The 23,208-nt window shown below is 45.2% G+C and overlaps 1 protein-coding gene across 5 annotated transcripts; it reads left to right on the top strand.

The window, feature by feature from the left end:
- The first annotated feature begins 143 nt into the window (after positions 1–143).
- Positions 144–20,245, top strand: LOC147143011 (meiotic recombination protein REC8 homolog). 5 transcript variants are annotated; one of them, XR_015087877.1, is made up of 19 exons: positions 145–374; positions 1,246–1,314; positions 1,820–1,962; positions 2,305–2,380; positions 2,453–2,552; positions 3,266–3,341; positions 4,069–4,133; positions 4,255–4,333; positions 4,418–4,529; positions 5,105–5,252; positions 6,204–6,408; positions 7,014–7,150; positions 7,237–7,270; positions 8,015–8,102; positions 8,914–8,991; positions 9,103–9,215; positions 11,609–11,699; positions 11,777–11,843; positions 11,909–11,991. XR_015087877.1 is itself a non-coding variant. In XM_086038477.1 (18 exons), the coding sequence occupies exons 1-18, from the start codon at positions 319–321 to the stop codon at positions 11,778–11,780; spliced, it is 1,674 nt and encodes a 557-aa protein (XP_085894603.1). In that variant the 5' UTR covers positions 144–318; the 3' UTR covers positions 11,781–11,843. The 5 variants fall into 5 exon arrangements, 3 of the variants coding, with proteins under 3 accessions (XP_085894603.1, XP_085894602.1, XP_085894604.1); XM_086038477.1 differs by lacking the exon at positions 11,909–11,991 and having other exon boundaries at positions 144–374; XM_086038476.1 differs by lacking the exons at positions 11,609–11,699; positions 11,777–11,843; positions 11,909–11,991 and adding an exon at positions 9,697–10,301 and having other exon boundaries at positions 159–374.
- The last annotated feature ends 2,963 nt before the right edge of the window (positions 20,246–23,208 follow it).

Raw genomic sequence — 23,208 nt, 5'->3', positions numbered from 1 at the left:
TTTTTTTCTTTTGAGGGGGGAAAATGGATTTAATTTAAGGCCATACCGCCTGGCCTGTCTGGAGAGATCGAGCACCTGTATCTGTTTTAATTCTCGAATGTTCTGTACATGTAATGTGCGATGTAATTTCCCCCCCACCTCCTCCCTCTGGTAAAGAAACTCTTTCCTTCCCTGACAACCATTTGGGATGGACCAATCACAACGTCCCTTAACAGAAACATTCGACAATCCCCCCCCACTTTTGAAACTTTCTAGTTTCTAGAAATATCAAGATCAACTCCTTCATATTGAACTCCCTTTCTGCTCCAGTTGGCCAACATGTTTTATTACCCCGTGGTTTTAAGGCGAGACACTGGATGTTTCTCGACGATTTGGTGAGTTAAATTTACGTCATTTTCCTTAATTGAATACAATTTGATCTATTAGCTAGCTAACCACGATTTTTTTTTAAACTACAATTAAACGTGTATTAGGTGGCAAAACTAGTTTTCAGGCATGTCTTTCATCTTGCAAAAGATTAAAGTACGGTTATGTGTAATTAGAAAATGAAATGATCTGCATATGCAAGCGCGCGTATCCTCTTTATTCAAAAAGTGCAGACGGCCTCATTTGGCAAGACTGACTTCAAGATACCACTTAATTGGTTTTGTGGGCTGAAGTCGATTTTATTTAGCGTGTGTGCAAGTAGTGACGCACGATGGAAAAGAGCAGAATACAGTTATATACGTGTAATTAGAAAATGAAATGTGCAGCGCATGTGTCGACTTTGTTCAAATAGAGCAAATAAGCACTTTACCCCAAAAATGTAAAGGGCGACCACAAAAGGAAGCCCATCACCGCCAGTAAGTTAAGTTTTTTAAACTCCTAATAATGGATTTTTAAATTTTTATTATTATTTTTATTTTTTTTTACTTGATGTCGAAACGGTCCCCCGACTCGACAGTAGGCACGTTGAGATGTTCGTGAGAGGCAAAATGCTTGCACGTTTGTCTGGTTGTGCCCCCTGCCCTGCGATTGACTGGCGACCGGTCCAAGGTGGAGGCCCAAAGTTTTCTTCCAGCTGGCTTCGGCTCCAGCTCACTCTGCTGCGTGGACTCGAATGATGACAATTTGCACTCTAGAAAATGGATTGATGCTGGACGACCACTCACTGCTTTTGTATTGGATTCAAGATGTACCTAAAATGTAGCGTCCAGCTAGTGTGTTAGTGAAGTTAGTGATTTTTTTTTTTAATGCTGTATGTAGGCTGGCTGCGACGAGGGGCATCAACGTTCCTCGCCGCGAAATCCTGAATGTCAACGTTCAGCGCACCTGGTAATGTCATTTTCTTCTTTGTTCTTCTCATCTCACTTGAACCTGCCTGTCATATTAAGGGCCCCCGTTTTAAAGTTTCTTCAATTAAGCCCTAATTTGAGCCATGTTGTGGTGGCCCTTCCACAACTGGCATTGGCCGTGTATAGAAGTTTCAATGACTATGTCATATTTAGTGTCTATACTGTTATGTAAGCCTTTAGAAAATATTTTTTCTGCTTTTTTTTGCAGGGCAAATTGGAACTCAATATTTAACATTTGACATTCCGGGCTTGTTGAATCCATTCCTTTCGGCGGTCTGAGGCACAAACAAATATGCTCAGCAGCGTAGGGATATGCATGATGATTGCTCAATTTAAGTGGATGAAAGTCAAAATATTGAATATTAAAATGTTTAATTTAATCCATTTGATTAAACAAATAAAATGATGAGAAAAATCAAATCAAATGAAAGTCATCTGTCCCTGCTCTGCTCATGCCTGCTAATATGCACTTGATGACTTCCCAGCGACAACATCATCAACTACATCCTGGAGCAGGTCCTGCCTCCTCAGCCCAACGTGCCGCGGCCTCGCTTCTCCCTCTACTTGTCCTCCCAGCTGCAGTATGGCGTGGTGGTGGTCTACCACCGCCAGTGTGTCATCTTTCTGAGTGAGAAAACGCTCACATTACACACACACACGCGGCTCTGAACTCCCTTAGGGGCGGCCATTTTGAGAAAAGACAAGCCCTCCAAGTGCCAGCCATTTCAGAGCATTTTGACTAATTTTGCAAGACGCACAGACTAATTGATTAAATCCAAACCAATGAAAGAATAGACTCCCATCTTTCACCAAGAAAAAAAAGTTTGATTCGACCTTTTTTCATTCTAAAGTAATCAACGATAGAACGTTTCTCTCCGAAACTGCAGTAATCACGCATTTTGTGAAACGAAACATATGAAGCAGGACGTTAGTAAGTTTCGATAAGTAGTTTAACATTCTGTCCCCTCAGAGGAGCTCCAGTCCATTGTTGTCCAGCTGTTGAAGCATAGCGGATCCAAGAAACTGGACATGGAGGACACGGGCAGGTGAGGCCTAACGTGGCGCATCTTCGCGGGCGTGCAGCCAATGAGCCAGCGTCTCTTCGGGTTTTTCCCCAGACAAATGATGCTCTTCCCGGACGCTTTGTCTCACCCGGATGTGGACCCTCTATTTGGACAGATGCAAGAATTCATCCCAAGTCCCAGCGCTCTGATGCAGGTGCTGAAAACACAACGACGAGAGATATCAAACACGTGATTGCAGAAGTACAACAGCGCTCAGGTTTTTAGCTATCTCAGGGGGCGGCCATTTTGTCACTTTTGTCGACTGAAAATGACATCACAAATGCTCAGGACTCAGGTAACGACCAATCACGGCTGACCGGTTTTCTGAAGCTGAGCCGTGATTGGTCGTTACCTGAGCCCTTAGTAGTTGTGATGTCATCTTCAGTCGACAGAAGTGACAAAATGACCGCCCCCTGAGATGGCTAAAAACGGGTGGATTTTGCTGCTCAACTCATATTCCACAAATGCAATATTATCCAGAATGCTATGTTTTAACCAGTGGGCCTGCTGGGAACATATTCTTGAAAAAAATATGTTTGGGTTGATTTCCCATTTAAGTGCGCAAATCTTTTTTCACAGTTAAATGAATTTTTGTATTTTGCCTTAGTTATATGTTTTTGTTTCCAAATGGTTCACAGTTTTTAGTTCGCCCCCCGCGGTCATCCAAAAATGCTTTGCGCTGGTTTGGGGTTGCTTGGCTGCACAAATATTTCACAAGGGGTACACCATTGAAAAAAGGTTGAGAACCGCCGTTTTAGAATAATAGTGTAATGGAGTCGTGCGAGTTGTGTTTTGTGCTTGAAGGGACACAAAGCTCATGTTGCAGCATCGCTACGCAGTTGTGTTCACGATGTGTTTGTGTCTCAGGTGGAGGAAATTCGACGAGCCTCTTCTTCGGAGCGTGAACCGACCCCGCCCGGCTCGCCTTCACCAATGAGCAGCAGTAAGAACGGTTTATTAGCCTTCCGTTTTCCGAAGCGCTCGTTCCCATTAGCGTCAAAAAGGGGAGCTGGAGCCTTTCAGCAATAGAGGAAAGTCTTCCATACGGCGTTATGAGCTAACCAACATTTTACTAGCATAATACAGGAATACAATTAGCCGTCGCAGGGGGCGGCCATTTTGTGTCTTCTGTCACGTGAACATGACATCACAGTTGCTCGGGGCTCAACCTGTTTTCTGAAGCTGGGTCATGATTGGTCATTATCTGCGTCTTGAGCAACTGCGATGTCATTTTCAGTCGACAGAAGTGACAAAATGGCCGCCCCCGGAGATGTACAAAAACAGGTGGATTTTGCTTCTTAACTCATATTCCACAAATGCAATTAATCAGAAGGCCGTTTAGACTCGCGGGGCTGCATAGAACATCCGTCCATCCATTGTATTCTTGAGAAAAAAAATGTTTGGGTTGCCAACCTTCAAAATCGGATTCCATTCAGTGAACGGCAGCCTGGCAATGAATGCTGAAGTGCAATCTCCCGCACACCGGGCAGACATGGTCCGACTGGCAAACTCTTCAAAAAACGCAAATACAATTTGGCAAAGTGTTAAGAAGCAAATGAGGAATTTGAAACCAATCTTTCTCTCACTTTTTGTGTGCGCCACTTTGCTCGGCCATGCTGATGAAATGCTTGCCGTGTCATATGTCACTCTTGATTTTGACCACGTCGCAGGGCACACCGTGTCCCCGCAACGTATCACCATAAAAGAGCCGGAACCTGCCGCGTCTCTGCCCGAGGTACCGCGCACACTCACCGGCGCAGGCGGGGGCGGCCCAACTTTTGAGCTTACATTTGATGTTTCAAAGGGACGTATGGGACAGATCATTGTCAGATTGTTTCACTAGTGTCTGTCGGCAGTTTTTTGGCCAAGATCTGCAAGACAACGTTGAGGATACACTCAACGCTCTGCTGGCCCAGGATGGAAACATCCTGACCGGTGAGCCGCTTTTCTCCACGCCGTGCGCCACCCAAGCGGAACGCGTCGCACCCGTCGACCTGTCGCGTCTGCGCCCTCATTCAGAAGCCGGAGCAGAGGCGGCGGCGGGAGCAGTGGTCGAGCCGGCGAGGGAGCTAGCGAGGGAGCCGGCGAGGGAGCCGACGCTTGGGAGCGAGGCCACACCGACCATCCTCGAGTAAACGCAAATCTGAAAGACCACGCATATTTCACACATCTGCGCACGTACATGAACGCTCAGGGCGATTTGCATAGACGATGCGACTTTTGCGCATTTACCGGCGTATCCTTGCCAATTTGGTCGACGGGTTTCTGCCCAGCTGGTCATTAACGTGCAGCCAGCTGCAAATTGTTCTGGAAGTGAATTTCAATTGGTCGGCAGCTTTGTAAACACTGCGTGAACAGTGGGCATCAAAACATTAGTATTACAGTATTTTTTTTTTTTTAAATGATACCACTGGTTATCGGGGGTCACATGCATGATGGGGGCAGGGACGGTCTCCAAGTGCCCACTTGGCGGCGCGGATGTACCTCTGCCATGTCGAGACTCGAGTGTGCGACTCGAGTGCCGCATTGAAAGGAGCCACTTTGATTGTGGGCCTGTGACCACTCCCACAGCTGCGCAGCCCTCCCCCTCGCAGAGCCGCAAAATTACCAACATTGGGTCTAACCAGCCTCGGCACAGATGTGCCACGCCGGATTTACGCCGCTCACACAAATAGAGCCCCCACTGTGACCGTCTTTTTTGTTTAGAGTGGACCCAACGACTGCGTCCAGCCGGGATCTCACCTTGCGTCCCCAGGGGGTGCCTCAAGCCCTCGCTGATCAGATGACCCCCGCCCGCGCCCCCCCGCCATCCTCGTCATCCCCCACGGCTGCGGCGCAGGTTCCAGACGTGGAGGTACAAACCTGGGGGAGGCTCACTGGTCTGAATTGAAGGGCGCAGAAGCTGTCGCGGAGTAGCACTATTGATCGTGGAATGGAACAGTTCGGACGTCTTCCCTTCATTGCGCAGGAAATAAGAACGATGCTAGCATTAAGGCCTCATTTTTGCTAGTCTCGTTTTGGGAAAAAGAGTTGCTGGATGGGTTGGAAAAGTTGCTAAATAGAGCGAAAACGTCACTAGGTCGGCAACACTTCAGACACCCGTCGTAGCTCGTGCGCGCGACCTCGCTTGTGCCAACGTCCACTCGTGCGCACATCAAAAGCGCAACTTTCAAAATAAAAGCACTGCATGTTTTACTTTTTGACTTCATGGTCAGAGTGACGGCAGGTCAGAAACTGTGTGTGCCGCATGATTTGCCCGGTCTGAATCCAAATGTCAAGATCATCATCAAACGCAGTCAAGTTGACCCCAGCGTTTGAACTTTTGCAGTATTTGTTGCGCAAGAAGATCAGAGGTGAGATCATAGAAGAGAAAGCAATCGTGTCACTCACGACATCGCTGAAAATCACTTTCATGTCTTTGCTGCTCCTTTTTTGACATTGCTTTTTTTTTTTTTTTTGAATTAATTTTTTTTTTTTTACAAAGGCCATCTCAGCTCAGTGGCAGCACGTTTCTAAGCCAAGAGCAGTTTACTCGTCATTGTTCCAGGCCTCGTTTCATGGCACTTCTTAGCGCCGCGGTCACTGAAGGATTCAAACAAAATCCGAGAGCGAAATGTGTGCCTGGTCGGACACAGGTGAGGCACTCGTTGTTTCCGAATGATTTGACTCGTGATCGGTGTTGTTGGAGCACGAAAGTAGCAGCGAGCCCCCAATTCCATTCACGTCATTTCCAATGTCCCGTTCTGGCAACTCCAATGTCCTTTTTCTTGGGTGTCAAATGACGGCGCCCGTTCTTGCCTCCTAGCTTGCGCCCCACCCAGAGGAGACGCAGCTGAAGAGGAAGAGGGGGAGGCAACTGATCTTCTTCGACCCGCAGACGCAGATTCCCCGCGATGAGCTCGAGCAGCAGATCAAGGACGACTTGATGGCGACCAGAGTGCGGCCGGTCCTGCCGCCGGAGCCGTACAGGCTGAAAACTGCTCGGGAGCTGCTCAGCAATCCCTGCGGCTGTCAGTAGCGCCAGTCCATTGAATCCATTGAACACGATTGTTAGGTCTGACAACTGTTTTGTAATCATTTTTGGATGCCGAATCCAAAACTGATTTCGTTTTTTTCCTCTCGCACCTTAAGTTTGTCAGCTTTAGGATCCGTTTCCTTTGAAAAATATGAAATAAATGTGTGTGTAGCAAATAAACACTAAAATGGATTAGTTACAAGCTTTGAAAGCTAAAAGGACCCCCCCCACACAATTTGGAGTCTTCCGTGAATCAAACATGAATGTTTTTGCAACCTGCAGGCAAATCGGATTAGCCGGCGAACCTCAACTTTTCAGGTTCCACTCAATAGCTGCCGTATGCCATCCAGAATTCAATAGACGGAGAATGCACTGCACAGAGGCCACCCTCAGCGGTCATCACGCTTGGCCCGTCATGACGGCACCCTTTCGCATGCGCTCCTTTTCTCGTCCTCTCCGCGGCGGCGTTCACCTTCGCCCGCGTTCTCCTCTGCCGACGCACCTGCTGCTCTTTCAAAACTCACCTCGGTAACCTTTTACAAAAATAACCCACCGAGCTATTTCTCTCTCCGCCCACCCCGCCTCCCTCCTTTCCCGCAGTCTTACCCCAAGAGTTGCAGTTGCTATGGAAACGGGGCGCCACCATCACGCCCGTCACCAGCACCGAGCTTTGGCCCGCCGACGAAGGCGTGGAGAGCGCCAGCTCTGAGGAGGGGCTTGCCCACAGCGCTGATCAGGTCGGCAAGGGAAAGTGGGGGCCGCTTCTTATTGGGGAGACGGCGAGTGTGATGAGTTGACGCTCGTGTCTTGCGTGTGGTGGCAGGTGCCGTGGGATGGAGCAGAAACGGAGCTGTCAGGTACAGGCAGGGCACGTGCAAGTCTTGTCTCTCGACATCTGGAAAATCAACCCAAACCTTTTTTTTTTTTTTTTTTCAAGAATGTGTTCACAGCAGGCCCACTAGTTGAAACACGGCATTCTGATTAATATTGCGTATGTGGAATATGAGTTAAGCAGCAAAATTAGTCCGTTTTTAGCCATCTCAGGGGGGCGGCCATTTTGTGATGTCATTTTCAGTCGACAGTAAGTGACAAAATGGCCGCCCTCTGAGAAGGATAAAAACGGATTAATTTTGCCGCATAACCCATATTTCACAAATGTGATATGAATCAAAATGCCTTGTTTCAACTAGTGAGCCTGTATCGAAATTATTAAAAAAACTTTTGGGTTGACTTTCACTTTAACCAAATGTGACAAATCCATGAGATGGAGATTTGAGCAAATTCACTAAACCAACCAAGAAATGCAGATTTGGACAAATAAGCTTTTCATAAATATGAAGACAATGCAGTTCGGTAAAATGTTTATTTTTTACACAGTGGCCCGGACATTATGAGCACAATATAAATCTGTATTAACTATTCAGCATTTAACAAAAATAGTTTGGATTGAAGAACGTAACCAGGATATTCCTCACTGCTTTGATATTGATCCATAAAATGCAATGAAGGTGATTACAGACGCCCAAAAAAAAACCCACAACTGTACTTTGCGGTACAAACGGACAAATCCCAATATGGACTTTTTTGTGTGTGCGTGTCAGGAGGTCCTGGTTCCCTTCCACTGGAGGCGTCCGACCAGCAGGAGACCGTCCAAGACGTCTTCCCCCTGTACCCAGCAGAGCCAGAACGGTGATTTTCATCAGAAATATGTGCAGTGGTGCCTTGAGATACGAGCCGCCACCTCATCGTTCTGTCTTGAGATAGGGGCAAAATGCCACATGCCAGCGTGCCTTCGCCTCCCACCAACATTGATTTGTTTCACTTTCACGTGATCCGTTGGTAGTGCTAACGCGCCGTTAAGCCGCTTTGCCAACTGCCAGTAGACATCGCAGAAGAATGACACGGAAGGGCAAAACATTAGGCACAGCTGTGTTTTGTCTACGGTTATAATTAACGAAAACTAACAAACTCGCATTGAAAAACAATTAAAATGCTTTGAAAAGACTGGAAAGGAACAAACTACGCGCCCCGGCTTACAAAACGTCCTAAAGCTAACCTAAAGCTGCACCTGTTTCTTTGCACTCAATTACTCCATGTAATAATAATAATTTTAGAAAAAAAATCCAAACTAAAATGAAGCATTTGTAAAATAAAGCGAAAAAAACCCAAACCTGCTCTAAAAACTAAGTGAATTGAACAACAAAAGTCAAAATGATGGAATAGAAACAAAATGTAATGAAAAATACAAAGCTATTACAAGCCTGTTTTTTTTCTGCTCACATTTTGCAGGTTATATGGAGAGCAAATGTGTTTTCATACAATGCAAGTTTACTTGTTCAAAAAAGTAACCTTTGGGGATGGAACGGATTGATTGCATTTCCATTCACTCCAATTGGGGAAAGATTTGAATTGTTTTGAGATGCAAACATGGTCATGTCTGTACATATGACTTGCTAGCTAAGGTCTCCTGTACACGGCCCGTGTTTTTTGTCATGAGCAGGTTCCAACCTGTCGCCACACTGCAGGACATCGCCGAAATGCCAGAAGACACGTCGGCCAAAGCCGACGACTCTGATGGGTAATCGTAATCGTAAACATCATCATCATCATCATCGTCGTCATCACCTGCTTCTGAGCTGCAATCCTGGCAGATTGCGAGCATGCGTGTGTGTTCACGTGTGCTCGTTAGTGTGTCCAGGCCCTTCCTGGGCGAGCTGGAGGACCAAGCTATGCTTTTTCACTCTCTGCTTCCGCCAGAGGCCGACCGCAGGAGCGTCAGCAGCATTTTCCAGAAGGTCCTTGGTAAGACGACTGTTTTGAACTTTCAGCCAAGTCGCAAATGTGTCAATTTGATTGGAATGCGGCGTTTCCCAACCTTTATTGAGCCGAGCCGTTTGGCATCAGAAAAATCACACCTCGCGCAAATCCTGAAATAATGACCATCGCATCTCAATTTACACAAATTGACGATGGGCATTATTTGCGACCCTTTTCTGGGCGGTGTTCAGCTGTGAGCATAATTTGTCAAACACGGTGGAAAATGGCCTTTTCCAGCTCCACTTTAGTTTTGGGGGGGGGGTGTAAAATGGCTGTTTTAGGTTATTGTTGGTTTCCTGACTCAAGCTAGCCCATAATATAAAACGGAACAGTAAAAGAAAAGCGAGGGAAGGAAGTTGGATCAGAGTTGAATTGAAAACATGAACTCCGAGAATGTCAACTGTTTTTCTTTGCCTTTTTATTATTACATATTATTTTTCAATTGAATGAAGTGGTCGTGTTGTAGGGATTTTGGCGACCGGCAAGTTGCGTGCAGAGCAAGCGGAACCGTACGGGGAAATCACGCTATTTCCTGGTCCCAACTACGACGAGGAGCCTCTGCCTTGAAGCAAACCTGTTGATTTGTTAATCATATTTGTTATACATTTTTTACATGTTCTGACTTTAAAGGCCAATTTTCAAAATTGTAATGAATGTAATTGTTGTACATTTGTACATAATCTGACTTTAGTAGTACGTGTTTGAAAGGCCAAAACAATTTTCTAAAATTGTAACGAATGTAATTGTTGTACATTTTTACACACTCTGTGACTTGAGTAGTGCTTGTTTTAAAGGCCAAAAGCAATGTTCTAAATGGTAGTAATAAATGTAATTGTTGCACGTTTTTACATACTGAAAACAGCCTGACTTTAATCTTGTGAAGGCCAAGGCGTTTTTAAAAACAAAAAATGTAACTTTCACAGTTTTTGTTTTCATGATATTTGCAGCAGGCTGACTTGACTAATCTTGCCAGTTGTTTTACATGCCACTGTTTTGAAAAAGTGTAATACGAGTTTCACTGTTGTATTTTTGCCACATTGACATTCCCAATAAAGTTGAATCGCTCGGCAAGTGAGCGTGCGTCGTATATTGTAAAATATGCGAGTAATGCGAGCCAGGACAGGTGTGGCAAAACACAGGCAAGGTTAAGGAGGTGCGAGGAGGACAGTGAAGTGAAACTGGAGCTCTTGTCCCCCCCACCCCGACCACATCTTGATTCTTCCTCCACTCGAAGGGGGCTTGCCAATGCCGCTGAAGTTTATTCTTAGTCTCCGCGTCGTCCTGTCGTCTTCTCACTTTTGCCCTTGGAGTTGCCGCCTTTGCTTCACGGCGTTGGCGTTGCTCTTCTTCCTGCACGCTTTTGCCCCTCCTGACTTTTGATGTGATCTGACAACCCCACAGGTCATTTTCTAGCCCCGTTTTTTTTTTTCACCTCAACTTGCCGCGGTCGGCTTTTCTTCCGTCTTCCATCCTCTCCTCAGAGGCGCAAATGGGCAAGACGGAGCTGCAGTCTGTGTGCAAAACCTTCCTGGACTGTCTTTGCCTCTGCTTGGCAGTGAGTATCGATCGTGGCCTTGACCCCAAACTGTCCGTGGGTTAATTTATAAGCAGCGACGTCGTAGTCGTTCGTAGTGTGACGGGCTCCAGCGCGCACGCTGAGTTTTCTGATATTAATAACAGTCGCAGAATGTGGATGGAAATAGAGCCCTGACGCCTCCAAAGAGGTCAGGTGTCACGTCTTATTAACCTTTGTAAACAAGCTGGGTCATGTTTGTTGCACGAACTGACACTATTTTTTTCCCCTTTAGAACATTGTGTACGCGTTTTTTTTAGTCTAAAGCAGTGTTTTTCAAACACTGCCAGTGTGCCGCGAGATATTTTCAGGTGTGCCGTGGGAAATGATCTAATTTGTGTGCCTGTGCAGTCTAGCGCCTGGCAGCGTAATCATGTCTTTACTACATTTTAGTACTCTTTCCTACCAGCAGGTGGCAGCCGCAGGTAGCCAATTGTCTTTGTTTTGAGACTAGCGAATTAGTGACGCATGTTTATCCAAACGGGCCCAAGTTTCAAACTGAGTATCAATCAATATGAAACATGATAAAATACTTGTTTCTTTGTTTATTTAATCCCTATTCAAGACGTTATAATATAATGTCATTCTCCAATGTTAAAAATGCTTATATAAACAATATAACACTTGTTAAGCTTTTTTTTTTTTCTTCACAATTTCAGCTGGTGGTGTGCCGCGGGATTTTTTCAATGAAATAAATGTGCCTTGACTCAAAAGTTTAAAAAACACTGGTCTAAAGTGCATCCGTGTGCTTATTTGGTTTTCTTCTCACCATCCCGTTTGTATACACAATAATTGTGACTTGCAGCGAGGAAGCCGCAAAGCAGCAGCCGACAGCGACCGAGACACCGAGAACGGCCACCTGCTCTACAACAACGGGGATGTCCTCGAGGATCGATGTAGGTAACAGTTCAGCGTTGCCTCCGAAACACTCCGTGCTGTATTAACCATTTCCCCCCACCCCGCCCCCTCGCAGATGAGATCCTGGACACGCTGGGTGAAGGCACCTTTGGGAAGGTGGTGCAATGTGTGGATCACAGCAGGTAAAAAGATCATCCCGGTGTGCTCATGAAAGCCCAGCTCGAATTTAACAAGTCCATTTTTGCAGAAGCGGGCGTCAAGTTGCTCTGAAGATCATTAAGAACATCGAGAAGTACCGGGAAGCAGCCAAACTGGAGATCAACGTGCTGGAGAAAATTAGCCACAAAGATCAGCACAAGCTATAGTGAGTTGCGTTCTCATTTTGTCACGTTTTAAATGTTCCACATTTCCGCAAATATTGGTATCGTTTTTGTCACACACCTCACACCGTTTTTGTCACTTGCTGAAAATGACAACAAAGTTGCTCAGGTTACAACTAATCATGGCTCAGCTTCAGAAAACAGGTGAGCCGTGATTGGTTGTTACCTGAGCAGTTGTGATGTCATCTTCATGCGACAGAAGTGACAAAATGGCCGCCCTAAAAGTGGGTGCATTTTGCCGCTTAATTTATACTCCACAAACGCAATATTAATCTGAATGTTTCAACCAGTGGGCCTGCAAAGAACATATTCTGGAAAAAAATGTTTGGGTTGACTTCCGCATTAAGATTACAGAAAGAGCTGCTGCACATCAGCACAAAATCATTGGTTATTGGAAAAAACAAAAAATATCCTCAGAATTGGGTGGCAACACATGACATTTACTCCGTTGTGGTCACTTGGTAATTTTTTGACAAAATTGACTAGTCAGAGTAGTTTCAATGCAGCATTTTTATTTTTATTAAAAAAAGTATTTTTTTGGGGGGGGGTTGAAATGATTTGGGCAGAACGGTGACCTAGTGGTTGGCACATCAAGCTGTGTGTTTGAATCTCAGCTCCAGCCTTGCTGTGTGGGCTTAGCACAATGTCCCGGCGCTTTCTCTGTGTACCTCAACTTCCTGTTAGGTCAAATGAAGACTCTAAAATTGTCCATAGCATTGATTGTGAGTGGAAATGGTTGTCAACACATGCCATGCGATAGTCTGTCGACCAGTCCAGGGTGTTGCGGTGATGACAACTTCCCTATTTTCCTCCCCAACCAAATCCAGCCACTGTGTGCAGATGCTGGACTGGTTCAACTACTACGGCCACATCTGCATCTCCTTCGAGCTCTTGTCCCTCAGCACCTTCGACTTCCAGAAGGGCAACAACTTCCTGCCTTACCCCATCCACCACATCCGACACATGGCCCACCAGATCTGCCGCGCCGTCAGCTGTGAGTGCATTCGCCGCCTGCGGCGTAGCCACTTTATTTTTATTCCTTACTTGCTTGTGGATAAACGTGTCTGATGTCAGTAAGAGGATTATGTAGCTGCAAAAAAAAAAAAAAAAAAAGCTGCGAAGGAGGGATGAGAAGCTCCAATCTGAGGATATGAGATTCTAAGTGTGTCTGAGTTGAACTCAAGTTAAATAGTTACGGTCATCTGGCTTTTGGCCAGATGCCATGCTGAGAAAATGTTCAGTGGCGGAACGATTTTGAAGAGAGTAAATAATTAAAGCATTAATTAAACGATTGAAATGAAGAAGTCCTGAACCATACCTGTGAAGTTGTACACTTTGGGTGTAATTTGTACAGGTGGAAACACCTTTTCAAACATGTACGCCGGGCATCACTGATTTCCGTTCACATGGCAGCAGCCATTCGAAAATAACGTGCAATATGATATACATATATGGAAGGGCAAATTACAACTTTCGTAAGATTTGACAGGTAGGCTAAACCATCAAACAAGTACAAAGATTTCTCATAGACGTTATCACATTTTCTAACATTGACGTCAACCAGAAGAGGGCGTTGCCTTCCTCCTTATAAACTGCCACCTGATTCACCCTATAAATACCCCCCCCCCACCTTCTTCCCTTTCCACTGCAGTTCTCCATGACAACAGGCTGACTCACACCGACCTGAAGCCAGAGAACATCCTTTTTGTCAACTCTGACTACTCTGTCATATACAACGCTGACAAGGTTAGGAACAAAGGCAGACACACGGGCCGGGAATAGAAAATGGAAAAAAAAAAAAAAGCATTTTCTTGACGTTGCTCTGGTGAATGCAACCCTCAAAAGACTCAGCATTGCCCACTTAAAGTATTAACAGAAATGTTTTTCCATGAACACTGTGTGTTGACCTTGTAACAAAAGGCTGGCATTTTGGAAGATACCCTAAATAGAACAAATATTTATATGAGGAGATGTTACAATAACTACACAGTTGACTTCATATGCTAGCCAAAATTGAAGGTACTTGTGCATCCTCCTAGAACAGCCAAAGTGAGCTGAGCGGCAATTTTGTGCATTCGGCAGACGCAATCGTAGCTGCGGCCGGTTCAAAGATCATCTCACACATCTGGAAATCAAACTTTTGTAAATCAGCTCTTTGGACTGAAACCGCCAAAACTTGTGACACTGAAATCTCATGCAAATGCAAACTCTGGAAAGACTTGAACGGCTTGGCCACGGGAACTGGAAAAGCATTGACACTGGAATGTCAGAAACGGTGGACCACTTAGAAAACGGGAATCCAACAAATTCTGCCACGCCAAGCACACTTGGACTGTCGGAAACAGCAGAAACAATGGAACTAGGAAGACGAGTGGTTTTGAAGCATTTGGAACACTTGGAACTTGAGGGACACTTAAACGGCGCGGACACTAAAAGTCTGACAACGTCAAGAATAGGAGGCCCACAAATGCGTTAGGGCTCCCACAAACATTTCGAAGGCACGCAAAAAAAAAACTACTCCCACTCGGTCCGTTTGAATCCATAAATATCACGAACATGACACCACTGGAACATGAGGTGGAATGCTTGGAAGTGCAACTCCAGGAAGGCTTGGACGTTAGGAACACTTACACATCCTAATGTCCCCTTTGGATGCCAAAAACTTGGAGGGTAGCAACACTTAACTTGAGGTGTGGGGGGGGGGGGGGGTGGAAACTGGAACATGAGGCCTACAGAAGAAGCAGGAAAACGTCAACTCGTGGACGCAGGAATAGCAGAACGACGAGTTGACCATTGGAACATTAGATATTGAAATTCGTCTGATATCAACGAAATAGCAGGATTTCTATGAGCACTTTTCAGGAAAGCTTGACCGCGTTTGAACTTGAGACGAGTAGCATGGTACTGGCGCTGTCGGGGGTGTTGGACTGCTTGCGGTGCGCGAAGAACGCCAACGGCATGATTCTAATTTCTGGAAGCGTGTGTTCTGCTCGCAGAAGTGCAACGAGAAGCGAGTCAACGACAGCGCCGTGCGCGTGGTGGATTTTGGCAGCGCCACTTTTGACCTGGAACACCACTCGACCGTCATCTCCACGCGCCACTACCGGGCCCCCGAGGTCATACTGGGTAAGGCGCCTTCCCCGCCGGCCGCTAGCCGCCGCCGCTAGCCGCCGCCGCCGCCTTCTGACTGTGGCGCGTCCGTTGCAGAGTTGGGTTGGAGTCACCCTTGCGATGTGTGGAGTATCGGCTGCATCCTCTTTGAGTACTACAAAGGAGTCACTCTCTACCAGGTCTTTTAACCTGCGGCTTTGCGCGACTGCAAATCGAGCGCCGACGAACTTGACGCGTCACCCGCTTGCGCAGACTCACGACAACAAGGAGCATCTCGCCATGATGGAACACGTCCACGGACCGATTCCTCAGAGGATGGTTCGAAGGAGCAGGTAACGTCTTCGGATAGCGGCCTCCGTCGGGATTCTTGTTCAATGAGTCGCTTTGTGCGGTGAACAAAACAAACGCCCGCCGTCCAGTAGTAGACGGCCGAGGCCGCTTCCGTATTTGCCATGCAACAGAAGCGCTTCTTTCCAGGAAGCAGAGCTATTTCCACTACGGTCGCCTCAACTGGAACGAGTGCTCCAAGTCTGGACGCTACGTCAAAGCCAAGTGCAAGCCTTTGCGGGTGAGCTGACCAGCAACCTTTTCAAGCCCAGTAAGAGTTGAAATTAAAAGCTTGGCTCTCGTCATGCGTTTTTTTTTTTTTTTTTTTTTCTTGTTCCAGAAGTATCTTGTGTCACAGTGCAGGGAACACCATCACTTTTTTGACCTTCTGGAGAGGATGCTGGAGTACGAACCGTCCAGACGCATCTCTCTCTCCTCCGCTTTGAGCCACCCTTTCTTTGTGCAGCCCCAACACTCGACCAGGGGTCAGACAGCTAGAAATAGCTACAATACGGGCCCATAATTTCCAGATGGGGAAAACGAAGTTCACAGGTAATATTGTGGAGTGCCGATCGCAGTGGTACAGCACCTCCAGAGCGGCGCTAGAAACCCTGCGGTTCTGTTGATTGGTTGCCCGCGACGGTCACTTGTTGGCAGCAGCAGGAATGGCACAGGACACCGCTATGTGTTGCGCTGCCGTTGACGTAGCGGACGCTTTTTGGCCCTCCCGCTTTGCAGTGGGAACGAAAGCCAGATTCGGGTTAACCGCGGGGAGAGAAACCAAGCTCGGATGCTTTTTAACGTTTGTAGCGGCAACTCTGCATCAGCGTTACTGGGGGGGGCAGTGCCCCACCAGATCGAGCAGATGGGCCCCGTTTTTCCCCAAGTGTGTGTTTTATATTTAGGACGTTGCATAACACTTAAATGTGTTTCAATAAATGTCTAATCTCCCTGTTGTTGGAGATCTCCGTCCTGTGTGTCTTGTCTTGTTGAACGTAGGACACTTTTGGAGCTGGACCACCGTTGACACCGAGACCGATGGAACATTGGGACCCACGAAAGGCGCAAATGCTGGGCGAACTCGAACACCAACAACACTTAGCCTGTAGGAACAGCAGAAATGCCGGAACTAGAAATGAGTGTCACTGGAGCCCTTGGAACATTGGATGTCTTGGGGACTGAAACTGCTCACGGGAAATGACCAGGACCAACCCAGAATCCAGGAATGTGTCAATAGCGCATTTGAACGTGAGGCTCACAGTAGCTCAAGTGATCTTGAGACTTTAGGAACAGCGAGAACGCCAGCAATGCTTGGACAACCCCAAAGCTAGAAACACTTGGACTAAAATTACCGCTAACGGTCTCTACTAAGATAGTGGTGCCTCAAGACACGAGTGACTCGTCTTGCGAGGTTTTCCGGACACGAGACGTCATTTTATTTTTTCACTTTGACATCCGCTTGCGCAAACTTTGAATATAAGCGCTGTATAACGGCAGTGAATCTTCAGTCGACTTCACGGCAAGTAGCAGTTTGGTAAATGAACAACTAGAAAAAAAAAGCCGTTAAGCTGTAGACAGTCCCAGTTGGAATTTACTGTCAAACTAAACATAAAACGGAGAGAATTACAAACTGCTCATTTGAACTACCAAACAGCGCCTTATGAATGCGCCCCTGCTAGCTTAATGCTAACACATGACGGAAATACTTCTGGTTGGTAGCAATGCTAGTAAAAAGAATATGAGCGGTTGTTTTAGCAAAAATGTTTTCCTCGTGAACTGCACACAACCGTGTTTAATCAATACGTTGTTTTCTCAGTTTGTAAGTGCTTGCAAGGCTGTCCATCAACTGCGGAGGAAACAAAAGAACCAAAAGCCGCACACAGACGGCTCACATTCGTGCTATTGACTGTGGCATCTTGATGGAGTGCAGAGAGCACGGTCAAGGCTGCCGGTGTGTGTTCTTTCCCCAACCTTGGTCGGTGTGTGTGCGTGTGCGTGTATCTTATCTGCTTTTCGTTTCCTGGCAACACTATTTGCTGATTTTAATGTGAATACAGTAACGTCTCGAGATGAGTTGAATTGGTTCCGGGACTAGACTCTTAACTCAAAACACTCGCTTTGCAAATCATCTTCGCCCGTATTAAAAATGTATGGAAATGCCGTATTCAATTTTTTTTTCTCTACTCGTGACATCGCCTGTCGGCAGTTTTTTTTTTTAACCTGTCCTGTTCCTCTTGCCATGCATGCCTAACAGCAAATACGTGCGTTTCTGCTCTTTTCAAAGAAGACGCTTTAGCGCACGTGCCCGCAAGAAGCGCTTTGCTGCGTCATGCTCTCGTCTCGTCACTCAGCACGTGTGCGATGTCGTGTGGCGTGTCGGCGCAAGCTAAGTCACCTTAAGGAGCTAACTTAAGTTAGCCGCCTAAATTCTCCAAAATCCTCACCGGGTGGCCTCCTCACATCATTTCTCACCCAGTCGGCTGGATGGCGTGTGTGTGTGTCATTGGCAGCTTTTTGCGCCGGCCTTTGAACTCTGAACATATGTGGGGGTGGGGGTGGGGGCACGTGTAGGACCCTGATCCACAGGAGAATCCTTTAAGTGGCTCTTTTGACTGCTCTTGCACGGAAAGCTGTGTTTTCCCTCTCACACGCGGCTCGGGGCACCCAATGAGCTCAAAAAGTAAATCTCACTTTGTGGCCATCATGGACATTTTGTTTAGAGATAGACCGATATGTTTTTTTCAGGGCCGATACCGATTATTAGTAGTCAAGGAGTCCGATAATCATTTTCAGCAAAAAGGAAAATATTGGTGTCGAAATCCCCCCCAAAATTACAACTCTTAACTTTGTTTAAATGTATTTAAGCGTTTGTTTATTGAATTTTTTTTTTTCAGATTTGCAAAATCTGATTATTATTATACATTTTTGCCAATATACATCTTTGTTGTAAAATTCCAACAAAAAGGGAGCTCCCGCAGGGTCATCAGCATGTCTTATAAAGTGAAATGAAAACGTAAACAATAGCTCCCTGTATTTTCAACAGTAAAGAAAGGTCTCCAAAATTTCAAAATGACACAGATGTTCAAATTTCACTTATCTTTGTTTTGATTTCAAACAAAAACAAAAAGGTGCAGAATGCTGCCAGGGTCAGTACAAACTCTTATAAAGTTAACTGAAAATTTACATAAATAGTTCCTTGAAGTTAACAAACTGTGTTATCAGCCATCAGATTTAAAAAAAAAAAAAAAAAAAAAAAAAGGCAGATATGATATTCGTCAAAATGCCGAATATCGGTCCATCCCTAATTTTATTTAATAGTTATGAACATATGTTCTATAATATTCCCCCAAAATTGCAAACCAGGCCCCTAAAGTCAATGCAACATGTTAGAATGGCACTCGCAGCGATGGCATCCTCTTTCAACTTTTCTTTTTCAAATAATGAAACGTCAAGCAGTCCAGTCAACGAGGCCGCTTAACAAAGCAGCCGGCCGGTAGCCCGTGGGCATGACATCACCCGTATGTGTCCTTTGTTTAAGCCTTGCAGCCCAGCACGTGAGTCATGCGTGTGCGTTACCTGCCACGGCTAACGAGATCTTCCTCATTAAGTGCTAATCCTTGCAGGAGAGTAGCGCGCTCGACCGAGAGAAGAGGAAGGCTCTCTCTCGCCTCTCGCAGGATAGACAACACCAGGGAGGAAGCCGGACAATTGACCGAGCGGCTCATAACTTTTGTTATTGAGACTTGTGTTGGCAAGTTTTTGTCAGGTGGCAGTGAAACCATCTGTTCGGATCGGGAATTCTGCTCTAATCCGTTTTTTGCCAACTCTGACCACCAACCTTGAACCACGGGTAAGACTCAGCACGTGTGTCGTCAATAGACCGTAAATCTGCTCACCATGCATATCACCACCCGCATTCTCAGTTTCAGCAGTTTTAGTAATAATTCTTTCCCAAAGTCTGCGCTACTTTTTGTGAATAGCGTCAACTTTCTGCCACAAACGACTGGATCACCTAAAGCTGACCACGTGTTTTGAAAATACAATGTAACCATATGACTTTTGACAGTTTGTTTGACAGTAGTGCCTTGAGTAGAGTTGAATTCATTCCACGACCACACTCTTAACTCAAACCCTTAAATCATTTTTGCCCATTGAAACGAACAACAACGCCATTAATCCCTTCCAAGACTCCTCTGCAAAACAAATGGTTTTGCTCAATAAGGAAAATCAGGCCTCTCTAACATTGTATTTGTATCAAAACGCAGAGTGATAATTCACTAGAATGTAAAATTTGAGCGTCATAATTTAATGCTGCAACCCAATACATTGTGCTGCTGCTTTTGATGTGTCCACCTTGGCCACCGGGACTCAGTATTGTGTAATGCTGTCACGCGCACACAAATGAAGTGACTTGGCTGCTGTAGTGTTCTTTTTTTTTTTTTTTTTTTTTTTTTGCTTTGCTTTACTGTGTTCTTTAGTCAAAAGGGCTTTACAAATGATGGTTCTCAACTGCTTTACCTGTAGAAGTCATGGTTAAATATAAATCCAAAATAAATCAATATGTGCTCCATCTTTGACTGGCTGCACATTAGCCTCTGGGTTGCATATGAGTGTGCGACTGGTGTCCTTGTCCTTACCCAGGTCTCCACCTGACTTATTGCCGCCCGAGTGCATGTCCTGATTGCCCAATGCGACCTGTCACATCCGCACAGCATGACTGAAGGAGAGAAGCACAACAGCGCAGGCCTCCATCAACAAGTGTAAATAAGTATGTAGCATTCATTCAAGTGCTATATAAATACAATTTGATTTAATTAGATCCGTAGCACACTTTTCAATGGTCATATACAGAATGAAGAAGGAGTGCAGGCTGAAAACGCGAAACAGAAGCCCAAATATGTGATTTCGTCACAGCTTCTGTGGCGATTGAACACATTCGCTGCAATTTTCCAATGGAAGTAACTGTTGTTGCTCATTTTGTCCACTGGAGGGTGCACTGGTGACCACTTAAATGACATTGAAATTGGTTGCACTCAGGATTTGAAGCCTGATTTTGATGCCCCTTTAAAGCCTCAAAGATGCCAAGTTTGACGAGGAAATTAAGCCTGCTTCCTAGAAAATGTCGCCTTTGCGCTATGAAGGAAATAAATGAATAACTACTGTTGAAACATTTGAAGAGGCTAAATATTTTAAAATATCAGGCAATGGGTCCAGTTAAAAAACTGTTGGTTAGGTGGAATGCTTTTGTTTATTGCCACAACCTGTATGTCTTTTGATGTATACATTTAAACGGCAGGTGTACAACCGCACCCTCATTCTAAAAAGCTCCCACGTTCACAGTAAAAAAAAAAAGCATCATGAAGGAGAAAATAAAAAAATTGCTCTTGCGTATAAATTGCACCAGTCAAAGAATACATTATGAAGAAGGAAAATGTTTTGAGTTCCCCTTTAACAACATGCTCTATTGTGTTCATAGATCATGGAGTCTGTAACAAGAGTCAAGAAATCTCTGCGTGCGCCCATCAGGCGGCTCAGCAGCTGCGTGTGCGCCGTAAGCAGCAGGAAATTGTTTGCTAAACGCAGGAACCACAGACTTCGACGTTCTGGAGGAAGGGGAGGCTACGGCAGGTCGGCAAAGGCCCCTCCTCGACCAACCCCCGATGCAAATTATCCGTCGGTGGTTCGCGCCTACCAGGCAGACTTGGACAAAGAGAGGCAAGTGCAAACACAGCAAGTTTGCTTTACTCTTTACCAAGTCATCAGACGTTTTCAGTAAACATTGCTCATTCAAATGGCATTGACAGAAAAAAAAAAATGCAGAACCTATTCCACTCCAGTCCTCTAGGTGGTAGTAATGTTAATTTTAAGTGGTTAGTTGGCTATCTACCGCACATGCTAACTATTTAATGAACAGCAATACGTAACAGGAGGTTAGATAACACTTGCTAGTTCAGAGGTTCATCAACTGAGAACAATATATCCTAGAGGATAACATTTTAGCTAGCTAGCGCATATGCTAACTGAAAGCAATGCAGGAGATAAATATAACCCAGGTTCCACTAGCTAACTATTAAAGCTGTACAAGTACTGAGTGCTGTCATTCCCAACGACCTAGCTGAGTGCTAGCTCGCTAGCCTACTAATCTGGATGATGCCGAAGCCGGTCTGCAGGCTAACAAGCTAGTTCATGGACCAGCATCGCTGTTGTCATCAGTAATCGCCTCACTCCATTTTGTGCCACGTGTGGGGCCACACAAGCGACACGTCAGGGAAACTTAAAGAGTTTATGAAACACAGCGACACACCTTATTCTGCCTGTGGCTCACACATACTGACAGGAGGGCCCCATTCGTCACAATTTTGGAGCCTCATTTTGTATATTTGATGTTTATTTTTTTAATTCTAATTTGGCTGGCTATGCTCTGGTCTGTGTCACTTTTTAATTTTACAGGGATTTCAAAAATATCCACCATGGCTGGGTTTCAGAGTATCTGTGACTTTTTTTGTTATGACGCTGTAATTTAATTTAGCAAAGCCTAATAAAGATTAGGTGTGTTGTGTTTGAATGACGGCTGACTATGTGCACATATTTCTAGAAAAAGAATTCAGTCCAAAGAGCTTCACGTTTATATTTATGTATTGTTTGTTTGTTTACATCCAGAAAGCTGCGCGAAGCCGCGAATGCTCAGAAGAATGCCGAGAGAGCAGCCATGAGATCTCACTTCAGGAGAAAATATCAACTATCAGAGGTGTGTTTGTATATCATTCGGGAGATATGCATGTCATTGAGTCAGGTGATTGACTATTTATAGAAATGATGCATATTTTGCCTCTTGGCTCTGGAGACAGATATTGTATAAAAAAAATACTTCAATCCCCAAACATGCTGTTACTTTGAACATTCATTTGTGTTTCTACACACGTTCATGACTTGACCTTGGACTTATTTTCACAGCTCAAGTATTTGTGTTGGCCTATTTCTTATTTTGATATAGGCCTGTATGCTAATCACGAGCTAGTGTCAAAATGGCGCTCAGAGTTTTAAATGCAATTTCACGGATAAAGAAATCATCTCGCTCCTCATCATTCGCACGGCTTTAAGCCAAGTTATGAAATGTTCTCAATATGCCATCACAAGAACAGAAAAAATGGAGCGCAATCAAGATGCACCCGCAACGTTTGATGACATCTCGTACAAGAGTTGGAGCAAAGATTCTGCCTTGATGAGCACATGTACTGTGATTAATCATTTTTAAGAATGCTAAAAAGACATGAGTACACATGTTGATGTATTAAATATCTAATAATTAAAAAAATATTCAAAATTGATAAGGTCACCTAAATAAAAATGACATGTCAAATGGGGCATATGCAGTAGTTGTCTACAATCATGTATTTATACTTTCACTATTTGAATTTTTTGCTCGTGGCAGCAAGCAAAGGCGACAAAAATAGTCAGCAGCATTTCATGCGGCAACTATACATTAGTAATAAGTGCTACGGTATATGAGCAGTCTGCAGCGTACGTTTTGTACGCAGATTCTGCATTCGAATGTCTTGATTGCCATCACTCATTGCACCGACTTCGTCCTACGAGCTCATTAAAGGCGGCAGCTCTTGTGTAGGATGTCATTTAGCCAGAGCCAGATTAGAAAAGATACAATGTGGTTTGTTCAATACCCGAACGTTGTGTTTTGTTCCGTGTGGACAAGAATTCCAAGGACGCCGGC

This window comes from Filicampus tigris, chromosome 8, assembly GCF_054856515.1.
Source record: "Filicampus tigris isolate MCC_2025a chromosome 8, RoL_Ftig_1.0, whole genome shotgun sequence".
In the NCBI taxonomy this organism is placed as follows: Eukaryota; Metazoa; Chordata; class Actinopteri; order Syngnathiformes; family Syngnathidae; genus Filicampus; species Filicampus tigris.
The sequence above is the reverse complement of the archived record's forward strand: the minus strand, read 5'-3'. Positions and strand labels throughout refer to the sequence as shown.